Source organism: Pseudophryne corroboree, chromosome 3 (genome assembly GCF_028390025.1).
Source record: "Pseudophryne corroboree isolate aPseCor3 chromosome 3, aPseCor3.hap2, whole genome shotgun sequence".
In the NCBI taxonomy this organism is placed as follows: domain Eukaryota; kingdom Metazoa; phylum Chordata; class Amphibia; order Anura; family Myobatrachidae; genus Pseudophryne; species Pseudophryne corroboree.
Window position 1 is genome coordinate 494,057,481 of NC_086446.1, and position 13,561 is coordinate 494,071,041.

Genomic DNA, 13,561 nt, shown 5'->3' on the forward strand with positions numbered 1-13,561 from the left:
AGGAGCCTCCGCGCTCTCCCTCCCGTTCTGGGAGCTTTGGTACATCCCCATGGTACTAATGTGGACCCCAGCATCCTCTAGGACGTAAGAGAAAATAGGATTTGAATTACCTACTGGTAAATCCTTTTCTCGTAGTCCGTAGAGGATGCTGGAGGCCCGCCCAGCGCTTTGTGATCCTGCAGTGGTTACTTAGTTCAGTACTGCTTAAGTATTAGGTAAGTACTGTTTTGTTACTTGGTAAGTAATATTGTTCATCCGTTGCTGATGTTTCAAGCTAGTTAGCTTGATTTGCCTTGTGTTTGCGCTGGTGTGAATCACGCCACTATCTTTGTAAAATCCTTCTCTCGAAGATGTCCGTCTCCTCGGGCACAGTTTTTAGACTGAGTCTGGTAGGAAGGGCATAGAGGGAGAAGCCAGCCAACACTCTCAAACTCTTAAAGTGCCAATGGCTCCCAGTAGACCCGTCTATACCCCATGATACTAATGTGGACCCCAGAATCCTCTACGGACTACGAGAAAAGGATTTACCGGTAGGTAATTAAAATCCTATTTTCTGGCACATGAGTGTACATTAAAACAAACGTATTACTACGTATAGAGACAGAAAGTTAATGAAGCATACAGTAAGAATTGTTTATAATGTGATTTTGCAATTAAAGTATCTTACAGTGGATATAATGTGATATATGTTCTCTCAAGGGGTTTGGGATTACGTCCAGCAGATTAGAGACAGCATCCATGATCTGGAGCGACGGGTACAGAAAGCCAGAGACAATGTGGAGGAAATCCAAGCCATTATGAAGACTTGGGTGTTTCCCATTTTTGAGCGGAAAGATGGGAAGAAAGACACTCTTCTAAACCTGGATGATAGGAGTGAACGACTGGAGAAACGTTACAACCTCATCCGGGAATCTGGATCCAAGATTCACCAACTGCTGAAGGTACAGTAAATAGGGCAAGGGCTAAAAGAAGGCAGTAGGTTAGGGGCACCATGTTTCTACTCTCTGGGAGGGGGGTGGGGGAGCAGTGGTTCACTGAAGATCCTATTGAACATTCCTTGATTTACATACTCTCTGCTTTGCAAGGCAGAGACTCATACTGTAGCTACATTTTCATTCATATTTTGTTTTTACCATGCAGACAAGTCACCATGTAGTTTCCTGACCACACAAAGGTGCAAAGCCACAGGCTAATTGCTTTTCTAATAGTGGCAAAAATGTTAACGCACAAAATCCATATAGTGACATAGCAGAGAGACACACAAATGGTTGCAGTAACTTACAGTTTGACCTGGCTGTGTAGTACATCTGTCTTTTGTCTGATTGATGTTTCTTTTTTGATTATTTTAAAACCATGTATAACGTACAGTTCACCGAGCTCTCATCTTTTTTTTACTTGGAGTTGTCATTTTCAAAAATCTGTCAGAAAAACAAGTTATGTTGCCAGAGAGATGTATGTTTTTTATTGGCTACAAATGTGCATACACTTTTGTGTATTCTTTAGCAACTCACTACTAAATTAACATTGAAATTGCTTTATTTAATGAGAATGACTGACTTAACCTAGGGAAAGGGGATGCAAAATGGGCTTTACCTTAGGGGAACCTCATGTGGACCCATTAAAACATGCTGCTGCCTGATTATTACCTATTACCAAGAAAAATCGTTAACATAAATTGAAGATATTGCACTGCCTGCCTCACAGTAGCCGTATACCACTTTATTATGTGATCTGGGGATTGTGTAGGATATGAAATATAAAATTCAATTAAATGAACCTGTTCAACCTTAGGTGTGTAATTTTTGTTAAAGGCTGTAAAAAATAATGAAACAATGATTTTAGTAGTGGAGATGTAGTGGTTTGTTCCTCCAGCCATTCATTTTTCATTTTTTCACTGAAAATAAAAACTATATTTATAACCGTGGGGAAAGAGAAAATATAAATCTGTTGGCTCTAAAGTGTTATCAAGTGTACTTTTTTTTTTCATCAGGAAAACATGGATCTCTTCTCCGTAAACCCAACTTCTGACATCTGGAAAGCGTACGTGGATTACATAGATGAAATGGTTCTTGATGGATTCTTCAGTGCTATTGAGTGCTCATTAAAATTCATTTTGGATAACATGGGTATGCAACATTAATTGTGATTAATCTTGTTAACTTGAATGAAAGGGGTTGGACCTTAAGACTTAACCTGGAAATACTGGTTAAAATTCTGGGAAAAGGGCGGCTGCATGTCTCTGTGTAGTTAGCCATTGGCCCAATCCAATAGTTTTTAGTTAGTATAGAAGTTAATCCCAAAAGGCATCAATCCATAGGTGAAATCTAAGAATAGTGGTAGTATAGGGCATGACATTTTTATTTTTAGGGTGGGCTATCTGATATGTCAGGCAGACATAAATTTTGGTTTCTTAAATAATTATTTGGAGTGCCAAAATGTGAATGTTGTATGTTTATTATATATATGTAGCTAATGTCAGACCTTTGTTGATCATAGTCCTGTGCTATTACATACCTGAGGTCACATAGCTTGCCACAACTCCCTGAGTGGTGAATAAAGGTCACATGCCTTCTGCTTCCTCCATCTGAGGGTACTTGGTCAGAAGTCTTCACTCTCAATTGCAACTCAAAAAATGAAGTGGGTTTGCCACAAAGCATAGCAATGTGGGTGAAGGGCCTTCTTAAAGTTTACTCCTCTTTAGAGTGGATTCTAAAGTCTACTCTTCCAGCTAGGCCTTGGAATCACTATACTGATACTGGTTCAACCATGAAGGGATCAGACTCCCAAATGCTTCTCTCAGAAGGAACAAAAAGATAACTGAGAGTTTGTGTTGGAAAAGATGGTCTTCACTCTTGTAGTGGCTAATAATCAAAAACCGCAGCAAGGACTATCCCTTTTCTATGTGTAGCTGGGCAATCACTCATAACAATTCAGTCAGGTATTGCCACAGTGGTGGCATACTGTACACCAGTATCAGGAAGGCACCAAGAGCTCCCTTGTGATGAAGGAATCCAACAAGTTAATGCATTGGGCAAAATTAAATGTTCCATCCATAAACACACACACACACACACACACACACACACACACACACACACACACACACACACACTGATCTGGGATGCACATTTTCTCAGCTTTAGAGTGTTCTTGACATCCATAAGTTTTCAGCAGATCATGGAGTGAATGGGTCAGCCAGATGTTAAGTGTTGAGTGTTTTCAAACTTGCCTTGTCTGATTTTCAATGCCATCTTTTCATATGGGCAGTTGCCTAAGGGCACCAGGAGTATTTGTAATATTTCCATTGGTACCTGGGAAACCGGAGATATCCGACTTCAAAGCAGTGGTCCCCACTCAAGCCTATTAATTGCTTTTCCCAGCCAGATATCTTGGGTTCTGTCTGAATTAGAGTTTTTATGAGGGGATACACCAAATGCAGGGACTCTCCCCTTTCAGTCGACACTAGCAGCTTGTCTCTGTTATGAGCAGTACCAGAGATATCAGCCTTCCACAGCTGGTCCCTGCTCCAGCTCCACATGCCTTGTACTGTAATGTAGTTTTAGATTTTCTTCGGTGTATTGCTCTGAACTCTGATCCCCAAGTCCACAGTACCTTCTGAAAGGTGGGACTCTCTAGTTTTTTTATTCAGTTGAAAGCTAAGAAATCTATTTCCGGAAGCTAGAGATATCTGCAGTCAAGTCATGTATTGGGCCTCTTCATTCAGCCCAATATCCCCTTCTACAGTTTAGTGTTCTTCCTTCCACCTCATCTCCCATTATCTGTGCAGTAAAGGAGTAATTAGCAGAAATTACTGCTCCAGGTCCTACATGCTGAGCGGAAGATAGAACACCCCCTACCGCCCAGAGGACGTCAACTGCTGCTGATAGCACCCCCACTCCTACTGCTGGAGGAATAGGAAGTCACTGTGCAGTCACAGACTGCAACTGGCACACTGAGGTGGCGGATTTACTGGGGGGCTGTAGTCCTGCAGCTCATAGGTAAAATCTCCCACTGCTATTAACCCTGCATATGTGAAAGTTCCTATCTTTGTCTGACTACCTGGTTTACCCGATACTTGGCTTTGTTCCTGATCACTATTACAGCCTGTTCTCAGGCATACATTTACTGAGTGACATTATTACAATTTTTTATGCCAATTTCCTAGTGAGGATAATTATGGTTTGTACCTACCAAACTTATTTTATTTTATTTTAACTGCGCTCCGGGAATGGCTCAACGGTACATAGTGCGGCGCGGTGAGGGGCGCCCTGGCCCAGCGCTTACAGCCTACACTGGTCACAAAGCCTGTCGGGGTCCCAGGTTCTCAGTCAGCATCAATCATCAGGCCAGTATAATCAGCTGAAGAGTGGGAAGACAGCGCCATTTTGGGGGTGGAGCTTCTCCTCAGAGTGGACCCAGCAGCGTTCAGCGCCATTTTCCTGCCTGCACAGCGCTGATCAGGAGAAAAAAGGTCCCTCCACAGCAACTCCAGCTATCTCTCACGGTACCAGGGGGTTGTGGAAGGGGGGGTGAGGCTGCAATATGACTGTGTATCCTATTAAGGTGCACAGTCAGCGCTGACAAGGGGTCTCCCTTTGGTTAAAAGAGCTGTGTGTGGGTTGGCTCCAACCTCTGTGTCTCTCTTACCATTCTTGTGGGGGAACTCTGTCTGCCCTCGTGTGTGTGTGTGTGTGTGTGTGTGTGTGTGTGTGTGTGTGTGTGTGTGTGTGTAGTGGTTTGTGGACTCCTTTAGCTATGTCCAGGGACACTGTGTCATATGCTGCAGAGGATATGTCCTCCCAGGATGATCCCATTCCATGTAATCAGGATAGCACTGGTGTAGCACAGATTCCAGCAAGGGAACCTGAGTAGTTTTCCTCTATCAAATCTTGGATTTCTCAGATTTCAGATAGGGTTGCAAGCAATGAATCCGCAACCCAGGTATTACAGAACTCTATGGCAGTATGGCCCGATTCTGGTACCTCAGGACGCTCCGCTATATACCCCCACAAACGTGCGCTTGTTCATGTCATGCAAGATGATACAGATGCCGAATCTGATACCACAGACGGTAATGGGGATGTATTGCGGGGGTCTGCCTCTCTTGCAAAGGGGGTGCAATTGATGATAGAGACTATCAGGAATGTGTTGAATATTAATGATACTACACCTGAGCAGGTTGAGGAGGCTTTTTTCACTGAAAATAAGAAAGCCTCGCTAACCTTCCCTGCGTCAAAGGAATTGAATGCTATATTTGAGAAAGCATGGGAAAACCCTGAGAAAAAATTCCAGATCCCTAAAAGGGTCCATGTGGCATTTCCTTGCCCTGAGGAGGATAGGAAAAAATGGGAAAGCCCACCAATTGTTGACGCATCTGTGTCCAGACTCTCAAAAACTGTGGTTTTGCCTGTTCTGGGATCTACCGCCTTAAAGGAGCCAGCTGATCGAAAGATTGATAATACACTTAAATCAATGTGCACAGCTTCGGGGGCCATATTACGTCCCACTATTGCTAGTGCATGGATTGCAAAAGCTATAGTGAAATGGTCAGGCACCTTACTTGAGGATTTGGATACAATGGATAAGGGTGATGTTGAATTGTTTTTGCATAACATTCACGATTCAGCAGGTTTTATGGTAGAATCCATGAAAGACCTGGCTTCCATGGCTGCGGGGATCTCTTCCATGTCTGTTTCAGCTCGTGGGGGACTGTGGCTGCGCCAGTGGTCAGTCGACGCGGAATCCAGGAAAAGTGTGGAGTCCCTACCCTACACAGGTCAGGCTCTCTTTGGGGAAGATTTGGATGCATGGATATCCACGGCTACAGCGGGTAAGTCTCTGTTCCTTCCCTCAGCTGCACCTGCTCCGAAGAAATCCTTCTCTTCATCGGCATCGCAGTGCTTTCGGCCCAACAAGCCTAGAAAGGCCAAGCCATCCAATACCTTCTTTAGGGGAGGTCGAGCTAAATCCAAGAAACCTGCTGCGGCAGGTTCCCAGGAAACTAAGCCTGCTTCCAGTACGCCGAAGTCCTCCGCATGATGGTGGACCGCGCGTCCTGGAGGTAGCGAGGCTCAGACAGTTCAGTCATGTCTGGGTATCGTCGGCCTGGATCCCTGGGTGATAGATATTGTGTCGCAGGGATACAGGTTGGAATTTCAAAATCTCCCTCCTCACCGATTTTTCAAATCAGGCTTGCCAGCTCTGCTGGTGGACAGGACTGTCCTACAAGCCGCAGTTCAGAAGTTGGTGGAGGCATAGGTCATTGTGCCAGTGCCTCCTCATTAGCAAGCCACGGGTTACTATTCCAACCTTTTCGTGGTACCGAAACCGGATGGTTCGGTCAGGCCCATTCTGAACCTAAAATCATTGAACCCTTTTCTGAAGAAGTTCAAGTTCAAAATGGAGTCTCTCAGGGTGGTGGTATCAGGTCTGGAAGAGGGGGAATTCCTAGTATCCCTGGATATCAAGGATGCGTACCTCCAAATTCCGATTTGGCTACCGCATCAGGCTTATCTCCATTTTGCATTACTGGACTGTCATTTCCAGTTCGAGGCCCTGCCATTCGGCCTCTCTACAGCACCAAGGGAGTTCACCAAGGTAATGGCGGAGATGAGGGTTCTACTCCGAAAACAGGGGGTGAACATCATTCCATATTTAGACGATCTATTGATAAAAGCATCGTTCAAGGAGAAGTTGTTGCAGTCCATTGTACCCACGGCCCGCCTACTCAGAGTCCGCGGTTGAATTCTGACCCTTCCAAAATCTCATTTGGAACCAACCCGGAGGTTGTATTTTCTGGGGATGATCCTCGACACGGAAGTGCAGAGGGGGTTTCTTCCACAGGACTAGGCGTTGGTGATACAAACAATGGTCCGGGATGTCCTGAAGCCAGCCCGGGTGTCGGTTCATCAATGCATTTGTCTTTTGGGGAAGATGGTGGCCTCTTACGAGGCTCTCCAGTACGGGAGGTTCCATGCTCGGGCCTTCCAACTGGATCTCCTGGACAAGGGGTCAGGATCTCATCTACACATGCACCAGATAATTTTTCTGTCGCCAAAGGCAAGGATTTCACTCCTTTGGTGGCTCCAATTGCCTCACCTTCTGGAGGGCCGCAGTTTCGGGATTCAGGACGGGGTCCTTCGAGCCACGGATGCGAGCCTCCGGGGCTGGGGCGCAGTCACTCAAGGGGAAACCTTCCAAGGAAGGTGGTCAAGTCTGGATGCCGGCCTGCCGATCAACATCCTGGAACTAAGAGCCGTCTACAACGGTCTTTTTCAGGCGGCCCATCTTCTAAGAAATCAGGCCATTCAAGTGCAGTCGGACATTGTGGTGGCTTACATAAACCGACAGGGCAGAACGAAAAGCAGAGCTGCGATGTCAGAGGTGACAAGAGTCCTCCTCTGGGCAGAAAAACACGCATTGGCGCTCTCTGCAATCTTCATTCCGGGAGTGGTCAACTGGGAAGCAGACTTCCTCAGTAGACACGATCTCTATCCAGGGGAGTGGGGTCTCCATCAGGAGGTGTTCAAGGAAATAACAGACCTTTGAGGGTTACCCCAAATAGACATGATGGCCTCTCGTCTCAACAAGAAGCTTCAACGCTATTGTTCCAGGTTGACGGACCCACAAGCAGTGGCAGTGGACGCCCTAGTGTCTCCGTGGGTGTTCCAGTCGGTGTACGTGTTTCCACCACTTCCGCTCATTCCAAGAGTTCTAAAGCTTGTAAGGAGAACAAGAGTTCAAGCGATCCTCATTGCTCCAGACTGGCCAAGGTGGGCTTGGTACATGGACCTTCTGAATCTCTTGCAGGAAAAGCCGAGGCCTCTTCCTCTTCGGGAGGACATGCTGCAGCAGGGGCCGTTCACCTATCAATACTTACCGCGGCTACATTTGACGGCATGGAGGGTGAACGCCTGATTTTATCTCGGAAGGGTATTCCGAAGAAGGTCATTCCTACCCTGATACAGGCTAGGAAAGGGGTAACGTCTAAACATTACCATCGCATTTGGAAGAAATATGTCTCTTGGTGTGAGTCCAAGAAGTTTCCTGCGGTGGAGTTTCAACTGGGACGTTTTCTCCTCTTCCGGCAAACAGGTGTGGATATGGGCCTGAGGTTGGGATCTGTGAAGGTCCATATTTTGGCCCTGTCCATTTTCTTCCAGAAACAATTGGCTGCCCTCCCTGAGGTTCAGACCTTTTTGAAGGGAGTTCTGCGCATCCAACCTCCCTTTGTACCGCCTACGGCGCCTTGGGACCTTAACGTGGTGTTGCAGTTTCTCCAGTCGGACTGGTTTGAGCCTCTACAGGAGGTTGAGGTCAAATTTCTTATATGGAAGGCTGTCACGTTGTTGGCCGTAGCTTCTGCTAGACGTGTGTCAGAATTGGGGGCTTTGTACTGTAAAAGCCCTTACTTGATATTCCACGAAGATAGAGCTGAGCTCCGGACACGTCAGCAGTTTCTTCCAAAGGTTATGTCGGCATTTCATATCAACCAACCTATTGTGGTGCCAGTGGCTACTGACTTCTCAATTTCGTCAAAGTCCTTGGATGTGGTGAGGTCTTTGAGAATCTATGTGAAGAGGACTGCTCGTCACAGGAAATCGGACTCTTTGTTTGTCCTGTATGATCCCATGAAAATTGGGTGTCCTGCTTCAAAGCAGACTATATTTCGCTGGATTAGGTTCACTATCCAGCATGCTTACTCTACGTCAGGCTTGCCTTGTCCAAAATCTGTTAAGGCCACTCTACTCGTAAGGTGGGTTCTTCCTGGGAGGCTGTCCGGGGTGTCTCAGCGTTACAACTTTGCAGAGTGGCAACTTGGTCTGGGTCGAACACGTTTGCTAAGTTCTACAAGTTCAACACTTTGGCCTCTGATGATCTGAAGTTCAGTCAATCAGTTCTGCAGGAGCCTCCGCACTCTCTCTCCCATTCTGGGAGCTTTGGTACATCCCCGTTGTACTAATGTGGACCCCAGCATCCTCTAGGACGTAAGAGAAAGTAGGATTTTGGTTACCTACCGGTAAAATCCTTTTCTCATAGTCCGTAGAGGGTGCTGGGCGCCCGCCCAGCGCTTCGTTTTCCTACAACCGTTATCTGGTTCAATACAACTTTGTTTAGTTATGTACTGCATAGTTACTTGGTTAGTAATGTTTCAGCAGTTGCTGAGTTTTTCAAGCTAGTTAGCTTGATGTGCCTTGTATGTGTGAGCTGGTATGAATCTCGCCACTATATGTGTTAATTCCTTCTCTCGAAGATGTCCGTCTCCTCGGGCACAGTTTCTAGACTGAGTCTGGTAGGAGGGGCATAGAGGGAGGAGCCAGCCCACACTCAAACTCTTAAAGTGCCAATGGCTCCTGGTGGACCCGTCTATATCCCATGGTACTAATGTGAACCCCAGCATCCTCTACGAACTACGAGAAAAGGATTTACCGGTAGGTAACCAAAATCCTATTTTTGGTGAGACATGCAATGTGCTTCAACTTCTGAGCATACTCACCCCGAGAGGCAGTTTGGGGTGGCTTCATGGTTCAATGTCCCCCAAATGACTAAACCAAAAAAATGGGATTTCTATACTTGTGTGAAATCCTTTCTTTGAATCCATTAGGGATTACGAGAACCTGCCCATTTACACACTAGTTTATCAAATAAATGTGTTTTTGATTTTTTGTCTTATTCTGTTTTTCCTTTTGAGTGTTATGTTGTTTCCCCTCTCTTTGTTCGTTTTCCTCTGGTTTCTGGGTGCAGCAACAACTAATTTCCCTGCAGCCACTGGCATGCTTAGAATGGGTGCAGTGTGTGCAGTGCACATTGGCCCCCGGTGGCCAGGGGAGCCCACATCGCACACCCTGTACCCATTTTTTTTAATACTTATCCTCCGGAGTCCTGCGGCACAGCAGCACTGCTGCAGAAATCACTGGGAAAATATTGCAGCACCTTTTTCCCTGTGTTTTGAGAAAAATCACTGGAAAAATGGATGCCCACCATTTTCCTGGAGACCTGTGCATGAGCTGTAGACTCTGAGACAGTGCTGGGGTCCCCTAGGGACCCTAGTGCCAAGAGCTAATTGCTGCTGGCTAGAGATGAGGGGGCCCAGACGGAGCTTGCACACGGGTTTCCTCCTCTCTAGAAACGCCCCTGTTTTAAGCTTTGGAATATAGAGAAGGGAGGAGCACAAAACATGTTGAATATTTTAAAATGCCAGAATTCTGAAGCAAGTTCTGTACTTCATGGTCCAGTGTTGCCCAATGAATTTATTTAACTTAAGTATAAAAGTCTGTTATACAAAATAAAGTAACTCTCTGGGGGGAATTCAATTGCGCCCCCTGCTGACTGTCTATAATTATGGGCATCTATCAGAGCAATTCATTTATTGCTCTAAACAGACACCCATCAGCCTCAGCAGTCACCTTTTTTCTTGCACCCTCTGGAAGTGCGAGAAAAAATATGTGAAAAGTCCTTAGTTTGGGCGCCAAAGCGACTAAACCCGGACTTTAGATGCCCAATAGAGATTTTTAGACAGTTTTAACCGCTTTGCTAGGTTTAAAAGAAATTAATTGTTTCCAGGATTTTTAGAGATCCAAGATTCTTCTATGATGACCAAGAACCTCTGTGATCTTTTACAGATACAAAGTCTGGACTCGCCCCATTATTTGAAGTGCAGTTGGACCTTGTGATTCCAGACATGGTGTTTCGACCGTCACTGGACCTTGGTTCCAGTGATGGCCTATATGATATCATAGAAGGACTTATCAATGATATCTACAGAATTTCATCTCTAGTGCCCAGGCTGTCCCAAAACAACACATTCCCCAACTATCAGGTATGGCATCTGTTCTCACTAATAGATTAGTTTAATCAAGATACTGTATTATTGTGATATATTATACTGACCAAGTATTTTCTAGGCCGATATGGAAGACATGGTGGATTTAGCAGACATGCGTAACTTCCTCATGGAAAGTGTCCAGAACATGATGACTACGTGCTCTGAATACCGTAACTCCTTCGACCAGTATGCTTACCTCTATGTAGATGACCGTAAGGAGTTTATGCGCCAGTTCCTGCTCTATGGCCATGTGCTGACTGCAGAAGAGATAGAAGCTCATGCGGAGGATGGCGTCCCAGAGACACCTCCCACTTTACAATTGTTCAGGGAGCAGATAGATTCTTATGAGAAAATCTATGATGAAGTCAACCGTCTGGAGCCGGTCAATGTGTTTGAGTGCTGGATGAAGGTAGATTCCCAGCCCTTCAAATCTGCCCTGCTCAATGTGATCAAGAGGTGGAGTCTGATGTTTAAGCAGCACCTTATTGATCATGTAACAAACAGGTGAGTGATCTCTAAGCAAAGTGATAGTTTATTTTACTTTATTTGATAATTAGCTGATTGCTGGGATTAATACTTCTTCTGTAACCTTTGACTATTGCTTGGCATTTTTCTCCTATTCCCTAAAAGAGAACATGTTTTGGTTCTAACAATAAAATCTTTATTTGAAATAATAAAAAAACACAATAATCATAGGTTGCCTGCTGCTGTTCAATTTTAAATTGCTGTAATTATCTCCAACACAGAATTATCTTGAAATCCATCTTAAAGCTGTTATTATTATGCATTATATAGGAAATAATTATTAATTCTCTGTAATTATTAATTGATTCTTGCAAAGTGTCCATATTTACTGCAGTGTTTTGAGAAATGACAGGTGGTTGAAAACACCTCAAGCTTGGAATAAATGTCAGAAAGATGTGTGGGGGATGGCGTGGTTTGGGAAAATAGCTTCTGCAATTCTTCATCATTTAGAGTATACTGTATATAGTGCTCTTCCGTTCAAGCCATATTTCTTTGTCAGCAAGGCTGGTGGGACACTGGATCATGATATTGCAGGGTGGGCTGGAGTTTTGCACTTAAACTTCTGTAACTTTAATTCTAAGCTCCTCGCCTCTGCAACCCCATCATGCTAGTTTCTTTTAGGTGCCTCAAGAATTAGGGCACATTTTAGGAGGCTGCTATGCAGCTTCTCTTATAGTTCATTTATATATTTCTTTTCTAGTTAGGTACTGTGCGCTGCTTGTGCCCCTAAACAACGTTTCTGAGCTTTCAGCTTGTCCTTTCATAGTGGATCGTCCAGGGGTTCGGCATCGAATGGCTAGAGATGAGCGGGTTCGGTTCGTCGAGATCCGAAACCCCCCAAACTTCACCTATTTTACACGGGTCCGAGGCAGCCTCGGATCTTACCGCCTTGCTCGGTTAACCCGAACGCGGCCGAACGTCATCATCCCGCTGTCGGATTCTCGCGAGATTCGTATTCTATATAAAGAGCCGCTTGTCGCCGCTATTTTCACTTGTGCATTGGAGATTGAACGGAGAGGACGTGGCTACGTTCTCTGCCTGAAAAGCTCCATATCTGTGCTCAGTGTGCTGCAAATATCTGTGCTCAGTGTGCTGCAAATATATGTGCTCAGTGTACTGCAAATATCTACGTTCTCTGCCTGAAAAGCTCCATATCTGTGCTCAGTGTGCTGCAGATATCTGTGCTCAGTGTGTACAGTGTGTACAGTACAGTACAGTAGTCCATTTCCGTATCTTGCAGCTGTGTCAATGCAAGTATCTATTCCATATCTGTGCTGCATTTTTGTGAGCATTTTTGTGAGCAGTGTATATAGTAGTACAGTGCAGCATTTTGGTGATCAACAGTATATAGTTGTACAGTACAGTAGGCCATTGCTGTATCTTGCAGCTCCGTGTCACTGCAATTATCCATTCCATATATGTGCTGCATTTTTGTGAGCAGTATATATAGTAGTACAGTGCAGCATTTTGGTAATCAACAGTATATAGTTGTACAGTACAGTAGGCCATTGCTGTATCTTGCAGCTCTGTGTCAATGCAAGTATCCATTCCATATCTGTGATGCATTTTTGTGAGCAGTATATATAGTAGTATAGTGCAGCATTTTGGTGACCAACAGTATATAGTTGTACAGTACAGTAGGCCATTGCTGTATCTTGCAGCTCTGTTTCACTGCAAGTATCCATTCCATATCTGTGCTGCATTTGTGTGAGCAGTATATATAGTAGTACAGTGCAGCATTTTGGTGACCAACAGTATATGGTTGTACAGTACAGAAGGCCATTGCTCCACTTCCACCTAGTGCTGAAGCTGCTGCCAATAGTCATGGCAGAGACGATTCAATGCCATCAACGTCGTCTGCTAAGGCCGATGCCCAATGTCATAGTAGAGAGCATGTAAAATCCAAAAAACTAAAGTTCAGTAAAATTACCCAAAAATCTAAATTAAAAGTGTCTGAGAAGAAGCGTAAACTTGCCAATATGCCATTTACGACACGGAGTGGCAAGTAACGGCTGAGGCCCTGGCCTATGTTCATGGCTAGTGGTTCAGCTTCACATGAGGATGGAAGCACTCATCCTCCCTCTAGAAAACTGAAAAGAGTTAAGATGGCAAAAGCACAGCAAAGAACTGTGCGTTCTTCTAAATCACAAATCCCCAAGGAGAGTCCAATTGTGTCGGTTGCGATGCCTGACCTTCCCAACACTGGACGGG

General features: G+C 45.0%; 1 protein-coding gene across 5 annotated transcripts in view; it reads left to right on the forward strand.

Annotated features, from left to right (window-relative positions):
• DNAH9 (dynein axonemal heavy chain 9) overlaps nucleotides 1-13,561 on the forward strand; it is a 1,014,643-nt gene that overhangs the window by 377,026 nt on the left and 624,056 nt on the right. For all 5 annotated transcript variants that reach the window (XM_063960955.1, XM_063960958.1, XM_063960957.1 and 2 more), the window contains exons 15-18: nucleotides 700-941; nucleotides 1,991-2,126; nucleotides 10,623-10,819; nucleotides 10,905-11,329. In XM_063960955.1, the coding sequence (XP_063817025.1) occupies nucleotides 700-941; nucleotides 1,991-2,126; nucleotides 10,623-10,819; nucleotides 10,905-11,329 (1,000 nt within the window). The remainder of the gene's footprint in view (nucleotides 1-699; nucleotides 942-1,990; nucleotides 2,127-10,622; nucleotides 10,820-10,904; nucleotides 11,330-13,561) is intronic.